The sequence below is a fragment of the Mirounga leonina genome, unplaced genomic scaffold (genome assembly GCF_011800145.1).
Source record: "Mirounga leonina isolate KUSES-001 unplaced genomic scaffold, KU_Mleo_1.0 Mir_115, whole genome shotgun sequence".
Lineage (NCBI taxonomy): Eukaryota > Metazoa > Chordata > Mammalia > Carnivora > Phocidae > Mirounga > Mirounga leonina.
Window position 1 is genome coordinate 34306978 of NW_023270268.1, and position 16498 is coordinate 34323475.

A 16498-nucleotide genomic window follows, 5' to 3' on the forward strand; every position below is an offset into this window, starting at 1 on the left:
CATCAGGCTCCCTGCTCAGAAGCAGGGAGTCTGCTTCTCCCTCTGACCCTCCTCCCTCTCATGCTCTCTGTCTCTCATTCTCTCTCTCGCAAATAAATAAAATCTTAAAAAAACAAATAATTAAAAAAAAGAAAAGACACAATGAGAATGGAGGAGGAAAGATAAAAAGAAATCCATATACTAACAAAAACTGCAGAAACCAAAGGCAAAGAGAGATTTGTTTTCTGCAATGGGGGAAAAAAAATACCATTTAGACTGACAGCAGACTTGTACAAAGTAACAGAGGTCAGAATACCACGGAATAACATCTTCAAGGTTTCTAAGGAAAGCAGCTGTAAATTTAGATTTTAAAATTCTATAACCAGGTGATGTCTGCAAAAACAGGGAGCTAAGGACCTCTGAAAATCCAGTCTTCCATAAAAGCAATGAGAACACTAGCAAAAAATTGTCAGAATCGACTATTTGAGTAATATGGAAAAACAAGAGTTGCAGCAATCAGGGGGTGTTTTTTGAAGAAAATGGCCAAATCTCAGTTACTTTACCATGACATAGTCCAATTTCCCACCTTCCCAGTTCTGCACTAGACTTGACAATGAACAGTCCACAATCACAGTGAATACAGTAATCCAGTACCCATTAGAGGGGGCAAAATGGGGTTGGAACTCCTTTGGCCCCATTTCTGGAGCTGTCATTCTTCAAACTCTCTAGTGGTTCTCAGGGAAATCTCACTCACAATTCTGTTTCTCTGATCTGAATCAGACCTCACCTACTGTGAACACCCTTTTATTGGGGTGTTTTGAAAACAAAAAAATCACAATCAACTAACACTGCAGCTATCTAAGGGTTAAGTAACAGTTGGGCAAATAACAGGCTAACCAAAAAACTTAAAGGAAAAACTTGGGGAGTAAGTGTCCACAGAGGACAGTGAAAAACTCCAACATAATCGTAGAAATCTACAAAGCTATGTGCATAGATAGGGTTTTATGCATACCCAGAGGAGTATATAGCACAGCAAAGAATTTAGACGGTCATAGCTGTCACCTCTTTCTAACATTGAGACATTACACAAGTTAGGGCTAAGACACAGTTCTGAACTACCTGGCTGGCTGCTGAAGGAACTACCCTAACACATAGAGCCCCTCAGTAAAGAATGGAAGACTTATAGATTTCAGGGACTCAAGGAAACCTTGGGTCAATTACTAGTTGAACCAATAAACTAACCAAGGACAGAAATCAGTAACCACATACAAGAAAAAATACAAACTTTACATAATTACTTCAGATAAATCACTAAATAAACAGACTGCAACAACACAAAACACTGAGGAACGATTAGAATCTGATTTTCAGAGCTGCCAAATTATTTAAAGTGTTCAGTTTCAACAAAAAAAATGTACGAGACATACAACGAAACAATATTACCCATACGTAAGAAAAAAGCACCCTATAAAAAACGTCCCCGAGGAAGCCCAAATGCTAACATTTCAGACAAAACTTTTAAAACACTTTTTTTTAAATAAAGATTTTATTTATTTTAGATAGAGAGGGCGTGTATGCACAAGTGGAGGGAGGGACAGAGGGAGAGAATCTCCAGCAAACTCCCTGATGAGCGTGGAGCTTGATCCCATGACCCATGACATCACATTTTAAAGGGCACCTGGGTGTCTCAGTCAGCTAAGTGTCCGACTCTTGATTTCAGCTCAGGTCATGATCTCAGGGTTGTGAGACTGACCACCAAGTCTTGGACTCCATGCTATGCATGGAGCCTGCTTCCTGCTTAAGATTCTCTCTCTCACTCCTCTCCCTCTGCCCCTCCCCCCCAACAAATAATAAAAATGAAACACCTGCTTTAAGTATGTTCAAAGAACTAAAAGAAATCATGTCTAAAGAACTAAAGTATGAAAATGATGAATCATCAAATAGAAACTATCAAGAGACAGAATTATTTAAATGACCCAAATACAAATTATGCAGTTGGAAATTATAACTGAAATATAAAATTCACTAGAGGGACACAATAGCAGATTTGAGTAGCCCTAAGAAAAAATATGCAAACTTGAAGATAGGTCAAATATCCAATGAGAAGAACAAAAGAAAAAGAATGGAAAAAAAATGAACACAACCAACAAGTACATAATGGTTGTGTCAGGAGAGGAAAAAAAAGGCAAAAAGAATTATCTGAAAAGAGTAAAGCTGAAAACCTCTCAAGATTAATGAAAAAAACAAAATCTATACATCTAAGAGGCTCAAATGAATTCAAATTCAAATGAAGTCAAAGTCAAATCCCAGTAGGCCTGGATATATTATAATCAAACTGTCAAGATTCAAAAAAGAGAATCTTGAAAACAACAAGAGAGAGGTGATTCATCCCTTACAGAGACCACCCCCCAACCCCTGCCAAATTAACTGATTTCTTATCAGAAATCTTGGCGGCTAGAAAGCAGTGTGAGGACATACTAAAATGTGCTGAAAGACTGAAAACCGAGAATTCAATATCCAGTCTATTCTTCAAAAACAAAGGAGAAATTAAGACTTCATAGATAAATAAAAACAGAAATGGAACAAAAGTTGGAGGACTCACTTCTGGATTTCAAAACTTAACACAAAGCCACAGTAATCAAGGCTGTGCATAATGACAGACATGTAGATCAATGAAACAGAATTTAGACTTCAGAAAAAAACCCCTCATATTTACATTCAATTAACACATAATAAGAGTATCAAGACAATTCACTGAAGAAAGAATAGTTTTTTCAACAATGGCACTGAGACAACTGGATATCCAAATACAAAAAAAGGAAACTGGACTCCTACAATATACCACATAAAAGTTTTACTAAAAATGGATTGATGATCTCTAGCATAAGGGTTAAAACTAAAACTTTCAGAAGAAAACGTAAGTGTAAACTTTCATGACATTGTATTAGGCAATGACTTCTTAAACCTGACACCAAAAACATTAAAAAAAAAAAAAAAAAACCGAAGGGGCACCTGGGTGGCTCAGTTGGTTAAGCGACTGCCTTCGGCTCAGGTCATGATCCTGGAGTCCCGGGATCGAGTCCCGCATCGGGCTCCCTGCTCAGCGGGGAGTCTGCTTCTCCCTCTGACCCTCCTCCCTCTCATGCTCTCTGTCTCTCATTCTCTCTCTCACAAAAAAAAAAAAAAAAAAAAAAACCCAAGAAATAGATAAATTGGATTTCATCAAAATTAAAAACTTTGTGCATCAAAGGTCACTATCAATAAAGTGAAGAGACAACTCACAGAATGCAAGAAAACACTTGCAAATAATTTATTTAATAGGGTCTAGTATCTAAAATATATGAAGAATTCCTGTAACTCAAAAGTTAAGACAATCCAATTAAAAAATGAGCAAATGAGGGGTGTCTCGCTCGTTCAGTAGGACGAACATGTGACTCTTATCTAGGGGTCATGAGTTTGAGCCCCATGTTGGCAGTAAAGATTACTGGGGGGAAAAAAAAAGAATTAAAAAAAGAAAATGAGCAAAGGACTTGAACAGCTATGCCTCCAAAGAGCATATACAAATGACCAAAATAAGCACATTAAAAGCTGGCCAACATCATTCATTATTAGGGAAATACAAATTAAAACCACAATGGGAAAACTAACAAAACTGCAAGCAGAAACTGACAAATGCCAATTATAATGGGAGGTTTTAACATATCTGTGAAGTGAAAAATAAGTAAAAATTTGATGAGAGCATAGATTTGGACAAACTTGATAAAACAACTTGATAAAATAGACTGATTTATAACCTTACTGCTAATAATTATAGCATATGGAATCTTTTTACTCACAAATGGGATGTTTCAAAAAGTGGACATTTTTGTTAAAGCATAAAGAAATTCTTAAGAAATATGATATTGATATATACTGACCACATAATTCTGACAGTAAAGAAGTAAAATTAGAAATCAGAAACAACAGCAACAAAAAAATCCAATGCATTTGGAAGTTATAATAATTTAAACCAGATCAGGAGTTGAGCCTGTGGAAAGACGGCAGCAGAGCAGGAGGACCCTAGGCTCACCTCGTCCCATGAATACAACTAGATAACTATCAAATCATTCTAAATACCCCAGAAATCAACCTGAAGACTGGCAGAACAAACTCTACAACTAAAGGCAGAGAAGGGGCCAAACTGAAGAAGGTAGGAAGTACAGAGAAACCACATAGGAGAGAAATGGACTGTGGCCACTGTGGTGGGGAGGGAGCCATGGTCATGGAGAATGGCGAAACACAGACTACCACACAGGGGAGCACACAGAGAAAACCAATCCCTATAGTTACTGGCTTGGAAAACAAGAGAGCCCAAATTTTTTGAGTTCTTACAACCAAGAGGGCTTAAAGCCTGGAGTTCTAAAGGTCAACATTGGGACCGTTCCTGGAGAGAAGGCAGGGCAAACAGCCTGCAAACATACAGCATGGAAACAGCTATCTGAAGAGTGCCTGGAGTGCACAGTGCAGAAGTTATTTGTTCATCCTGGAGCATCCCACAGAAGCAGGCTTCAAGGAGAGACCCAACCAGAAACAAAGAAACTGGCAGGCACCATCTCCCTCCCCTGCCCCTCAGCATAAGTAGAGCCACCTGCTGGAACTAGCGCAAAGCCAACACCCACTACCTAACTTGCTTACACCAAGCCTCCCCTCCCCATGCTCTAGTGGATCTGCCCTTCCCAGTCCTTCTTGCCTTAGGCCCAGCACAGCAGGCCCCCTCTCCCAGATGACTGCCCCAAACCCCTTCTAGCACCACATCTCTCCATCCAGGAGTTATGCAGGGCATCGGTTCCAGAGCCCTAGTTAAAACCACATTCAGGCCAGGGACCAAACACTGCCCATAATAGGCAAAGAGAGCTTCTGCAAACAACTGGCCTTAATGATAAAAGAGCCAGGACACAAGATCAGAGCACATGCAGCACACACTGGAGACACTCCTGGAAGTGCCAGGCCCTGCAGAACAGGGGACACGACACTGCAGGGCATTATAGGACCTCTTCACAATGCCATTACCCTCAAGAACAGGAGATGTAGCCAACTTTCCCAACACACAGAAACACGCACAGCAATTTGGACAAAATGAGAAGACAGAGGAATTTGTGCCAAATGAAAGAACATGACGGGCCATGATTAGAGATCTAAGTGAAACAGATGTAAGTAAGATGCCTGAGAGAGAATTTAAAGTAATGATCACAAAGATACCCACTGGACTTGAAAAAAGAGTGGAAGACATCAGTGAGACCCTTAACACAGAGATAAAAAAATAACGAGATGAAGAGTGCAATAAACAAGATAAGAAACATGCTTGATGCAGTAACAGCAGGCTGGAAGAGCAGAGGAATGAATTAATAACCTAGAAGAATAATGGAAAGTAATCAAGATGAATAAAAGAGAGAAAAAAGATTATGTAAAATGAGAACAGACTTAGGGAACTCAGTGACTCCATCAAATGTAGTAACATTCACATTATAGGATTCCCAGAAGAAGACAGAAAAGGGGGCAGAGTATTTATTTGAAGAGGTTATAGCTGAAAACTTCCCTAATTTGGGGAAGGAAACATATCCAGATGTCACAGAGAACCCCCAACAAAATCAACAAAACCAGACCCACACCACGACATATTATAGTTAAAATGGCAAAATATAGTGATAAAGAAAAAATTTTAAAAGCAGCAAAACAATACCTAACTGATAAATTATTGAACACTACATCTGAAACTAATGATGTACTACATGTTGGCTAATTGAACTTAAATTAAAAAAAAATTTTAAAGGCAGCGAGACAAAAGAAGACACTTACATATAACAGAAACCCCATAAAGGCTATCAGGGGATTTTTTTTTTTTTTTTTTTTTTTGAGAGAGAGAGCATGAGTGGGGGCGGGGAGGGAACAGTGAGAGGGACAGAGAGAATCTTAAGCAGGCTCCATGCCCAGCGTGGAGCCGGACACAGGACTCAATCTCACAACCTGAGATCATGACCTGAGCCAAAATCAAGAGTCAAATGCTTGATTCAACTTGCTTGTCAAAAAAAAAAGTCATTACAGAATAAACACAACTAAATGGAAATCATAAAGAGGTAATCAATGATAAAATAGAAAAAAGATCAACAAAATTAGAAGCTCCTTCTTTTAAAATACTAAGAAGCAAACCTCTAGACTAATAAAGAAAAACAGTGCACATAAAATAATTTTATACATGAAAAAAAGAAAAATTAAACACAGAATAGGTTTTAAAATTATAAGAGGATGTTGTAAAAGATGTATGATAATAAACTTGAAAACATTGATGAACTGGACAATTTTTAGCCTCTAGACTGACTCAAGAAGGAAAAAAATTCTGTTGAGTCCAATAACCATTAAGAAAAATCCGTAGTCAGGGCGCCTGGGTGGCTCAGTCATTAAGCGTCTGCCTTCGGCTCAGGTCATGATCCCAGGGTCCTGGAATCGAGCCCCGCATTGAGCTCCCTGCTCAGCGGGAAGCCTGCTTCTCCCTCTCCTACTCCCCTGCTTGTGGTTCCTGCTCTCGCTATGTCTCTCTGTCAGATAAAATCTTAAAAAAAAGAAAGAAAGAAAAAGAAAAAGATTTCAGTAGTCAAAAAAGACCTGGACTCCAAAAAAACCAACACCAGAACCAAACCTTTGCAGAGAGAGGAGAGGGAAAAACACACTAAGTTTGCAAATAAATAATTTGCAAAATAAAATATAGAAGAGTATCTTTTTTTTTTTTTTTTTAAGATTTTATTTATTTGAGAGAGAGCACAACCAGGATGAGGGGCAGGAGAGAAGCCGGCTCTCCGCTGAGCAGAGAGCCCGATGCAGGGGTCAATCCTGGCACTCTGGGATCATAACCTGAGCCAAAGGCAGATGCTTACCTGACTGAGCCACCCAGGTGCCCCTAGAAGAATATCTTTAAAGATATTTGCACAGAGAAAAAAATTTTTTAAAAATAACATAACAGGGTGCCTGGGTGGCTCAGTTGGTTAAGCGACTGCCTTCGGCTCAGGTCATGATCCTGGAGTCCCGGGATCGAGTCCCGCATCAGGCTCCCTGCTCGGCAGGGAGTCTGCTTCTCCCTCTGACCCTCCTCCCTCTCATGCTCTCTGTCTCTCATTCTCTCTGTCTCAAATAAGTAAATAAAATCTTAAAAAAAAAAAAAAAGAAATTATTAAAAAAAAAAAAAATAACATAACAAAAAATATAAACCTTAAAGGACACTAGGTAATTTATAGCAGAGAGAAAAACACAGTACTTTTCAACACTGAAAACACAAAGAACCAAGTTATTTATAAAAGAAATGCAAATTAAAGTTCTATGAGATACCATGTTACATCCATTAGATTTGCAAAAAATCAACAAGTCTGATTGGCAAGGAGATATTTCTGGGTGATAACATAACACTGGTACAACCATTTGGACAATGGTGGTCAAGTTGAAAACACACATGCCTTATGATGGAGCAATTTCACTTCCAGCTATATAAACTAAACACCTCTTCCAATTGTGAATAGTGAGCTGTTCAGAAGTGTTCAAACTCAAGTTTTTGTTATTGTTGGAAAAAACAATGAATGTAATAAAGCTAGTAACAGAAGAATAGATAAATTTTTATATTTATTCAAAGCATTAATGGAAGTGAAAATAACAAATTAGAACTTCACATATTAATCTTAATAAATCCCAAAAAAGGTTGTGAGGAAAAAAAGTAGAAGTTGCATGTGATATAAAAGCATTTTATTTAAAGTTCAAAACACGTAACAGATACCAAATGTATAGTTAAAGCACAAAAATATACATATTACAGCTTTAAAATAGTGGTTAATACTGAAATGTGAGACAGCAGAGTAGGATGAGAATGCATTAACTTTATCTGCATGTTTAATTCCTTTTCTAAGAATAAGCTGGAGGGGCGCCTGGGTGGCTCAGTCGTTGAGCGTCTGCCTTCGGCTCAGGTCACGATCCCGGGGTCCTGGGATCGAGCCCCGCATCAGGCTCCCTGCTCGGCGGGAAGCCTGCTTCTCCCTCTCCCACTCCCCCTGCTTGTGTTCCCTCTCTCACTGTGTCTCTGTCTGTCAAATAAATAAATAAAATCTTTAAAAAAAAAAAAAAAGAATAAGCTGGAAACATGCTAATAAGAAATATATATTTAGCAATTAAGTGATAGTTATTAAATTGCTAAATATATATTTATTAAGTCCCAATGTAAAAACATAAGAATTCTAAGTTATTTTCTGTACTTTCATGTATGAAATAGTCCACAATTTAGAAAAATAAAATATAAAGAATTAGGTAAAAGAGTTGAAAAGGTAAAACTATCAACTAGCATAGAAAAAAAGTTTAAAACTGTACGGACCTATATTACTATCATGAAACATGCTTACTGTTTTTTAATCCTTGATTAAAAAAAGAATATAAGCCTACTGAAGAAAACTACAGAACAGGTACTGACTGGCTAACTCAGTCAGTAGAGCATGCCACTACTGATCTCAGGGTTGTGAGTTCAAGCCCCACACTGGGTGTAGAAATTACTTAAAAATAAAATGTTAAAAAAAAAAAAAGGAGGAAAGAAAGGAAAGAAATGGGTACATGAAGTAGAGGGTGAAATTGCCTTTAATTACATCACCCAGAAATAAAGTCTATTACCATTTTAGTTTCTGTCAACATTTTAGTGTGTCACTTTTCAGTGAGTTCTTAATACAGTTGAAATAATTCTATGAAAACACTTTTGCACCTAACTTTTTTTGACATTTGAAGATAAGCACTTTCTCCAAATTGTTAAACAATTCTCTATAAACAGTAATTTAAAATACCTGAAATACTTGGTCATATGGGTATGTTAATTATTTTTTTAAAGATTTATTTGAGAGAGAGAGAGAGAGAGGTGGGGGAAGGGCATGGGGAGGGGCAGAGGGAGAAGGAGACAAGCAGACTCCCTGCAGAGTGGGGAGCCTGACGCAGGGCTCTATCCCAGGTCCGAAATCATGACCTGAGCCGAAATCAAGAGTCAGACACTTAACCACAGTGATCTAATTTTTTTTAAAAGCAAAGATGACCACCTTTGTGCATAAATTTGTCCCCTTTTCAAATTTTTTTTAATAGGCTCCAAGCCCAGCGTGGAGCCCAATGCAGGGCTTGAACTCACCACCCTGAGATCAAGACCTGAGCTGAAATCAAGACTCAAACACTTAACCAACTGAACCACCCAGGTGCCCCTCCACATTTCTAATTTTAAAGTAAATTCTGGAAATACTGGATAGAGGATATAAAAAGAACTTGATACAGGGAGTTTATATTAATTTACAAAGGTATATGAAAATATTTGTGTTTTTGTTGCTTCAACTGTATCTTAGACTAGTTTATCATTTAACAAAATCTTTGCTAGGAAATCAGTGGTATCCAACTATTCTTATAATTTGTACTTCTATACTGGAATTGACTGTGTTCATGTAATTATTAGTGTATTTATTTTGTATCTTATATGAATAGCTTTTTCACATCTTTTCTCCATATTTCTTTCTATAAGCTTTTTAAATATTTAGGATTATAGACTTCTGTCCTGTTCATTATGAATATTATACCCAGTCTGAAGCTTGATTTTTAATTTTTTAGGTTTATAAGATTCAAATCTTATATTGTTATATAAATATAACCAATATTTTGTTTGTAATTATCTTCATTTGCTCCTCACCTTAGAAGATTTGATAATGATTAAACTTTTAAAATCCATTATGTTTTCTTTTTTTCTGCTGCCATACACCTGCTGTTCTGCTGTCTACCGCTAATAATGGTGACAAGCTGAAAACCCTAAAAGCACCACTGAGGTAGAGGAATCAATGTTATCAGGCTAAGAAGATGGGCAGGCCCTCCTCTGGCTTTGTCATTCCCATGACCACCAACCAGTGCATCCTCCACGAGAGCACCTTCAAAACCTTAGGTTAGATAGAGTGTGACTCTTGCTGTCTGTCCAGGCTTTACTGGAAGTTCAAGCCTCTTCTTTCTTTCTAGAATCTCTGTACATATATAGTCTTACATCTGATGATGCTTCAATAAGACAAATATTGACAGTACACCATGAAGTGTAAAATGCTATGTAAATATAACCATGAACAACAATTAATAATAATAGGAGGGAAGGAATAAAAAAGAAGTTTTAAAAATTTTGCTGTGGAAGGAATACAACATGAGACAAAAATAAATTCACTAGAAATCTCACCGAAGATCCAGACCAGCTTCTTTCCAAAGTAAATCCATCAAGCGCAGCATTTGGAGTGTCAACATATCTTGTCGTAAATCTACGGGGAGGAAAATTCTGCTTTATTATAAATGCTTTCCATTTTTGTCTCATAACATTAATTCAAGATTAGCTAATTCAGCCAGAATTAACTAAAACCACTGACAAATACTGTGCTAATATTTTCCCAAAATTTTAATGTTGACCATATTTATTTTGTTAAATATTAGGTTTAGGGGCGCCTGGGTGGCTCAGTGGGTTAAGTGGCTGCCTTCGGGTCAGGTCATGATCCCAAGGTCCTGGGATCAAGTTCTGCATCGGGCTCCCTGCTCAGTGGGGAGTCTGCTTCTCCCTCTGCCCCTCACCCTGCTCTCATGCTCTCTCTCTCTAGTAAATAAAATCTTAAAAAAAATATTAGGTTTATTGGTTAGCATGTGCCCATAACACTATTAACTAAATTAAGTTAACCAGTATTTTTAATTGGGGCACCTGGCTGGCTCTGTCGGTAGAACATGCGACTCTTAATCTTAGGGTCATGAGTTCAAGCCCCATGTTGGATGTAGAGATTACTTAAGAAAAAACCCAGTATTTTTCATTGTTTACCACATGTATGCTACTATACTAATTGTATGGATGCTGTAATACTATATAACACAGTAATGCTATACACACACACACACACACACACACACACACTATGTAACACAGAATCCATACAATTCACTCTGCTAATTTTTTTCTTTCCTGGTTGTTTAACAATGCACAGAAGTTCTTAAAAAAATAATTACTTAAAAATTATTTAAGTAATTATATGATGGGTTACAGAACTATAATAGTTGATTTTATTTATTATCACATCTAAGGATAATTTTCAGCTAACAGAGAGCTGTAAAAGTACTGAGTTCCACATAATGACATTCATATGGTCAAGTGTGGTTAGATGTCTAGCAAAACACTACAAGTTCATTTTAAAATAGATAAAAGCACATTTACTTATGTTCCTTTAATGCCTTTTAATAAACCCAACATACAAATACTATAATCCTTATGGACACAAAGAACCTGAAGCTCAGTGAATTTTACGCGACTTGTCTATAATCATACAACTAACAAGTGGTGGTTGTCGTAATTGCCTTCTGGTTGGTGTAATCACCTCAGAGGCATTTCCTTTCGAAAATATGAGTCAGTAAGATATTTTAATTAAAATACAAAACTATGACAGCAATATCAAAATTGTTATCCCTGAAACAGAATATATGAATATACTATTGAAAATATTCTCTTGTACTTCACAAGCTAAACCAAAGAATTAGACTTTGTATTTTGTAGGGAAAAAAAAAGAAAGATTTATTAGAACAATGTATGTAAGTAAGCTGTAAACATTATTTTCTAAAAGGAAAAAAAAAGGGATTTAGGACATGCCAAATTCAACCTTATGATCACTGATAGCTACCTCTTGGCTAGGATCTGTTAAACATTTACACATCACCTTTCAGATAAAGCAAACTGACAACAAATGAAAAATACTAAGGAATCTGGTACTGTGTAAGATGGCAACTGTATTAAAGAAAAAGCAGGAAGACAAAAAAAAAACCTCAGTACATACCATCACCATTTTTAAAAATCACTCCAACTGAATCCTCACCAAACACTTTGTTGTTGTACACGAGCCACAAAGGCTTCATTTTGGAATCCATGTATTTACACTTTTCAACACTGAAATCAAGCAAGGGGAAAATTAGCCCACTTCAACTTAAAGAAATGGCAAGACTATAATTTTGCCATGATATATTAGATCTGGGGAAAACCCTCACCTGTTTCATTCAGGTCTGTGGAAGTGAGAACTAGAACATATCCTCTTGGTAAAAAAGTAACTAGGGCAACAGCTTTGGCTGGCATGTAGTGATGCCAGATGGGCTAGATTGAAAACCCAGATTCATCCTTCTCGTTACCTACATTTAAAATTCCTCCTTTTCTTTCTTTATTCTTCCTTACGTTATTATATGTAACCAGATCATATCATTGGATTAAAATCAGGAATATTATGAGTTCATTCTTGATTTCTTAAAGAGGGATCAATTTTGAATAATGACATATGGGAATACATATCATTACTTTTCCATTAGTACTTTTGAAGGGAATAAAAAAGTGAGAAATAATCTTCCAAATTAATTTAAGATTTCATTTTGAAATAGGAAAATAAATTAGTAAATAATCTCTGATGGTTGCCAACATTTTGCACACATAGGATTTTTAACTCCTAGAACCCAGTAATATAGAAAACAAATTTAGTCACATACAATTGAAAGGAAAATAACTTGTAATAACTTTCATGAACCCCACAGGTAAATTTAGCTAATAGGCATACATCCTAATGCACACATTAGCCTTGGAGAAATTTAAGATTTTCCTTCTGTAAACATATTGTACTTATGCGGGCTAACAGCTAGCCCTTTCTGCATTGCTATTTTCATGGAAAATTCACTGGGCAGAGCAAAGATGGTCACTTACTAGAGTTCTGAGAGGATAACACATGGATTCAGAGGCGACTGCAGGTCAGAGAGGGCTTCCCGGTAAGCATTCTGTTTTAAACAAGTATGCATGGCCTCCTTCCCTTTGGCTCTGTTTAGCTTCATTGCATTCAGTTTGATTAAACTATTTAAAGTTTTTAACTTATTGAGTGCTTCAACCTGAAAAATAAGTTTCCCCACCAACAAAATTTATTTATGGTTAAAAATAATATAAAGTACTATAGTACCATGTGATCATATTAATAACCACTCCCTTCCTCTCCCCAACACAAACACTTGACAACCAGCCAAAGTAAAATCAGTGCTTGATTTATGACAAGCATACTAGACACAACAGAGTAAAAAACTCATATTTATCACTTGTTACTTAAAGCACCATTTTTCAAATGTTCTTTAATCCTTTTCTTAAATGAAATCTTAAAAATCAGAGAAAATAAAGGGACATAGATTGTGGTTAAGAAGATAAGTATGACAAAGTACTCAGAACTCTGCAGCTCAATAAGTAGTAGAATTTGAAACACAATCTGAACCACTCCATTTGGCCAGCTTCATAGTATAAGAGGAAAATCTGTGTACAAGTAATCCTGGGGTTCCTACCATTCAACCTTAACATCTAGTTCTTGTCATCACTCTGATGTGACATCTTTTCAATATATTCTTATATTCTCTTTCCATGAGTAGTATAGTTAAATGAATTATCATGTAATAAAATAAATATGAATATAGAGAACAGTATTTGTTGTCCAAGTCTACATTACTTGTTTTTATGAAGTAATTCTGGCTATCAAAATTTATGCAAATTAAAAAAAAAACTTATGCAGTTAGTACAAGGTCAATCAACAGCGGCCAACTGAATCAAAACCATTGTGTTTAAAAAGCCAACTTCATTGTTTAATAACTGAGGTCTTTCCATGTCATGTTACGCAAAAACCCATTAGAAACAGCCTTGGCCAACCATAAGCCATAAAGAAGAGTATTTTATTTTATTATGTTATTAAAGCTGAAACAGCTTGTTAAGATAAACACATTTATATTAACATGTAAATCGACTATAACAAGCATATAAAACATGTACACAACAAACATTATGAACACCTTGGCTTGAATTTCCATTAACAGGAGATTTATTTTACACAACATTTTCATTTTCGAACTTTGCTTCTATGAAAAGAAACCACTAAGACTCTGTAGGGAGATGAATTCTGTCATGCAGTTTTTATAGACAGGCTGAGGGCTTGCTCACAGGAAACTGGAAGGTTCTATGTAGCTTGATGAAAATCGAGATGGCTGAAGCTTGCCAAGTTAGCCACAGACACTCCATTTCTCAACAGTTTCAGGAGCTGTACAAACACTGGTGAAAAGGGAACCAGTTGAAAAACAGACTGTGCAAACAGGAACTTTTTGAAGTATTTCAAATTTGAATTTCTTCTATGTTTGTACAGTTGGGAATTTTCAGGCCCCATCACTAATCGTGTTGATATCCATTTCCTGGAAGAGTGTCCTAAATACCCACATGGCCGTAAGTCAAATACTTTAAGTGATTCAACACTCTGTCGTTCCATAGGTTTACAGTGATAACAAGAACTGCCATGTAAAGCATAGAGTCTTCCCCTTGCTACTCATCAATTAAGAGTAAAAATAATGTGATCATACATATGTCATATGTTATAAAAGTCAAGCTGAGGTTCCTAGAGAACCAAGGAAATGTATGGTGTGGTTTGATCATGAGTGAGGTCAATGAAGTAGGACCTCATCAAGTGGGGCCTTATAGGCTTTGGTAAAAAGTTTGAGGAAGATCCCCTTATATTCTAGGTGAGATACTGCTGTATTCATGATCAATTAATAAAGCCAACTAAAATTCACTCAGTTGAATTTTTTGTGGTAGCTTCAGGATCTGAAGCAAACTTCCCGTGGCATTCAGGGATGAGAAACATAGGTGTAATACTGTGAACTGTTTTTAATTTATTACCTTTCTCGCCATTTTCCTCTCAGCTCTGAGCTCTGCTCTCTTTGTATCAAGCTCCTGATCTGACTTTCCTTTACAGGGCAGGTCAGATCGAGTTGGCAGATAGCTCTGCCCAGAGCTCGCTTAGCTGGCAGTCACCCTGAAGCCCAACTGAGCTGGCAGACAGGTCTGCCCAGAGCTAAAGCCCCTAGCCTTTCAGAATACAATTTCCCAGGTGGAAAACCACAATCTTAGTTCTGTCCCTGGATTCCATATTGGAAACTGCTGACAGTTTAGTCTGCAATTCTCTATTTGTTTGGAATCCTTCCCCAGATTCCATGTTGGGAACTGCTGGAGGCAGCTATGGTTCTCCATTTTATTTGGAATTAGTCCATACTCCATATTCCTTGGGATTTGCTGGTTTATCCCTTCCCCAGTCCAAGGTTCCACGGAAACTAGTGGTACATCCAGGGCTTTCTCTTGGCAAGGACACAGTAACATTTCTTGGTCACTGATGATCTAGTGAGGTGCATATGTTTTTCTGTCTTGTTTTTTAAAGATACAGGCTACTGCTAAGAGGGATCTCAGAGGTCAAAAAATGGGGCAAGCAGGCTAAGGCTCTTAGAGCATCTGCCACTTCAAGAAGACTCCTGTAATAGGGTAAGTTGGTCATGGAACTAGGTTACCCGCCAACAGCAAGAAAATTTCTGTGCAACAAGGTACACCGTAAAACACCCCACAATTCCCAACCTCACCACACGTCCCTCTTAGGTATTAGTTTGGCTCCAAGATACCCAAAGGTCTATTTAAAACAAATAGGATCCTTTAAATTTAAAGAGGTGAGCATACCAGCTTCCAACACAACTGCTTATTTTATGTCTAAGAATTACATGTAGAGGCCACTTTTAGACAACAGCCTTGAGCAATGGAATGTAAAACAAGGCAAAAGGGCCCACAGTGGGCACGAGGCTGAATACAGACAGGCCCACCAGGTGACCAACTTCAAAATATCCATAAGCCCTAACTGACCAATGGACTATTTACAACCAGGCACAGTTACCAAAAAAAGGGGTAATTCCATAGATCCCCATACCTCCTCTCCTTCCCCCTTTAAAAACAGCCCCCACCCACTGCCTCATTGCAGACAGGCTCTCCTTTGCTGTCCTGTCCACCGCTCCCTTGCAGTGTATTCAATAAACTTCTATCTCCTTTGTTCTGCCTTGGGTGAATCCTTTCACTGCCAGTGCCACCAGCTTCTATGCTACCATAGCCCCACGTTTGGGGGCCCCCATTCAAATGAGAGAAACAACACACTACAGTCCTAGAAATTTCAGATAGCTAGTAAAATGGCAAAATCTTACTGAAGAAAACCTAGAAATATAATGGCCATTACGTGAAAATTTCCAATTAGATAAAACATTTTAAAAAAGCACTTGAAAGCAAGTGTTCCCAAATGAAATAAAAAGAATGGGATATGCACTTATTAGTATGAAGCAGCCTCTAAAAGGTTTCAAAATTCCAAAATTCCAACCTTCATTGAAGATTCACTGCAAAAGGCTAATGAAAAATTGAAGAGAGGGGCACCTGGGTCGCTCAGTCGTTAGGTATCTGCCTTCAGCTCAGGTCAGGATCCCAGGGTCCTGGGATCGAGCCCCGCATCGGGCTCCCTGCTCAGTGGGAAGCCTGCTTCTCCCTCTCCCACTTCCCCTGCTTGTGTTCCCTCTCTCGCTTGCTCTCTGTCAAAAAAAATATAAATAAATAAAATCTTTTAAAAAAAAAAGA

General features: G+C 37.5%; 1 protein-coding gene across 4 annotated transcripts in view; it reads right to left on the reverse strand.

The window, feature by feature from the left end:
* Window positions 1–16498, reverse strand: part of PIK3CB (phosphatidylinositol-4,5-bisphosphate 3-kinase catalytic subunit beta) — a 204230-nt gene that overhangs the window by 17297 nt on the left and 170435 nt on the right. For all 4 annotated transcript variants that reach the window (XM_034995741.1, XM_034995764.1, XM_034995750.1 and 1 more), the window contains 3 exons: window positions 12752–12930; window positions 11847–11956; window positions 10223–10301 (listed from right to left, as the gene is read on the reverse strand). In XM_034995741.1, the coding sequence (XP_034851632.1) occupies window positions 10223–10301; window positions 11847–11956; window positions 12752–12930 (368 nt within the window). The remainder of the gene's footprint in view (window positions 1–10222; window positions 10302–11846; window positions 11957–12751; window positions 12931–16498) is intronic.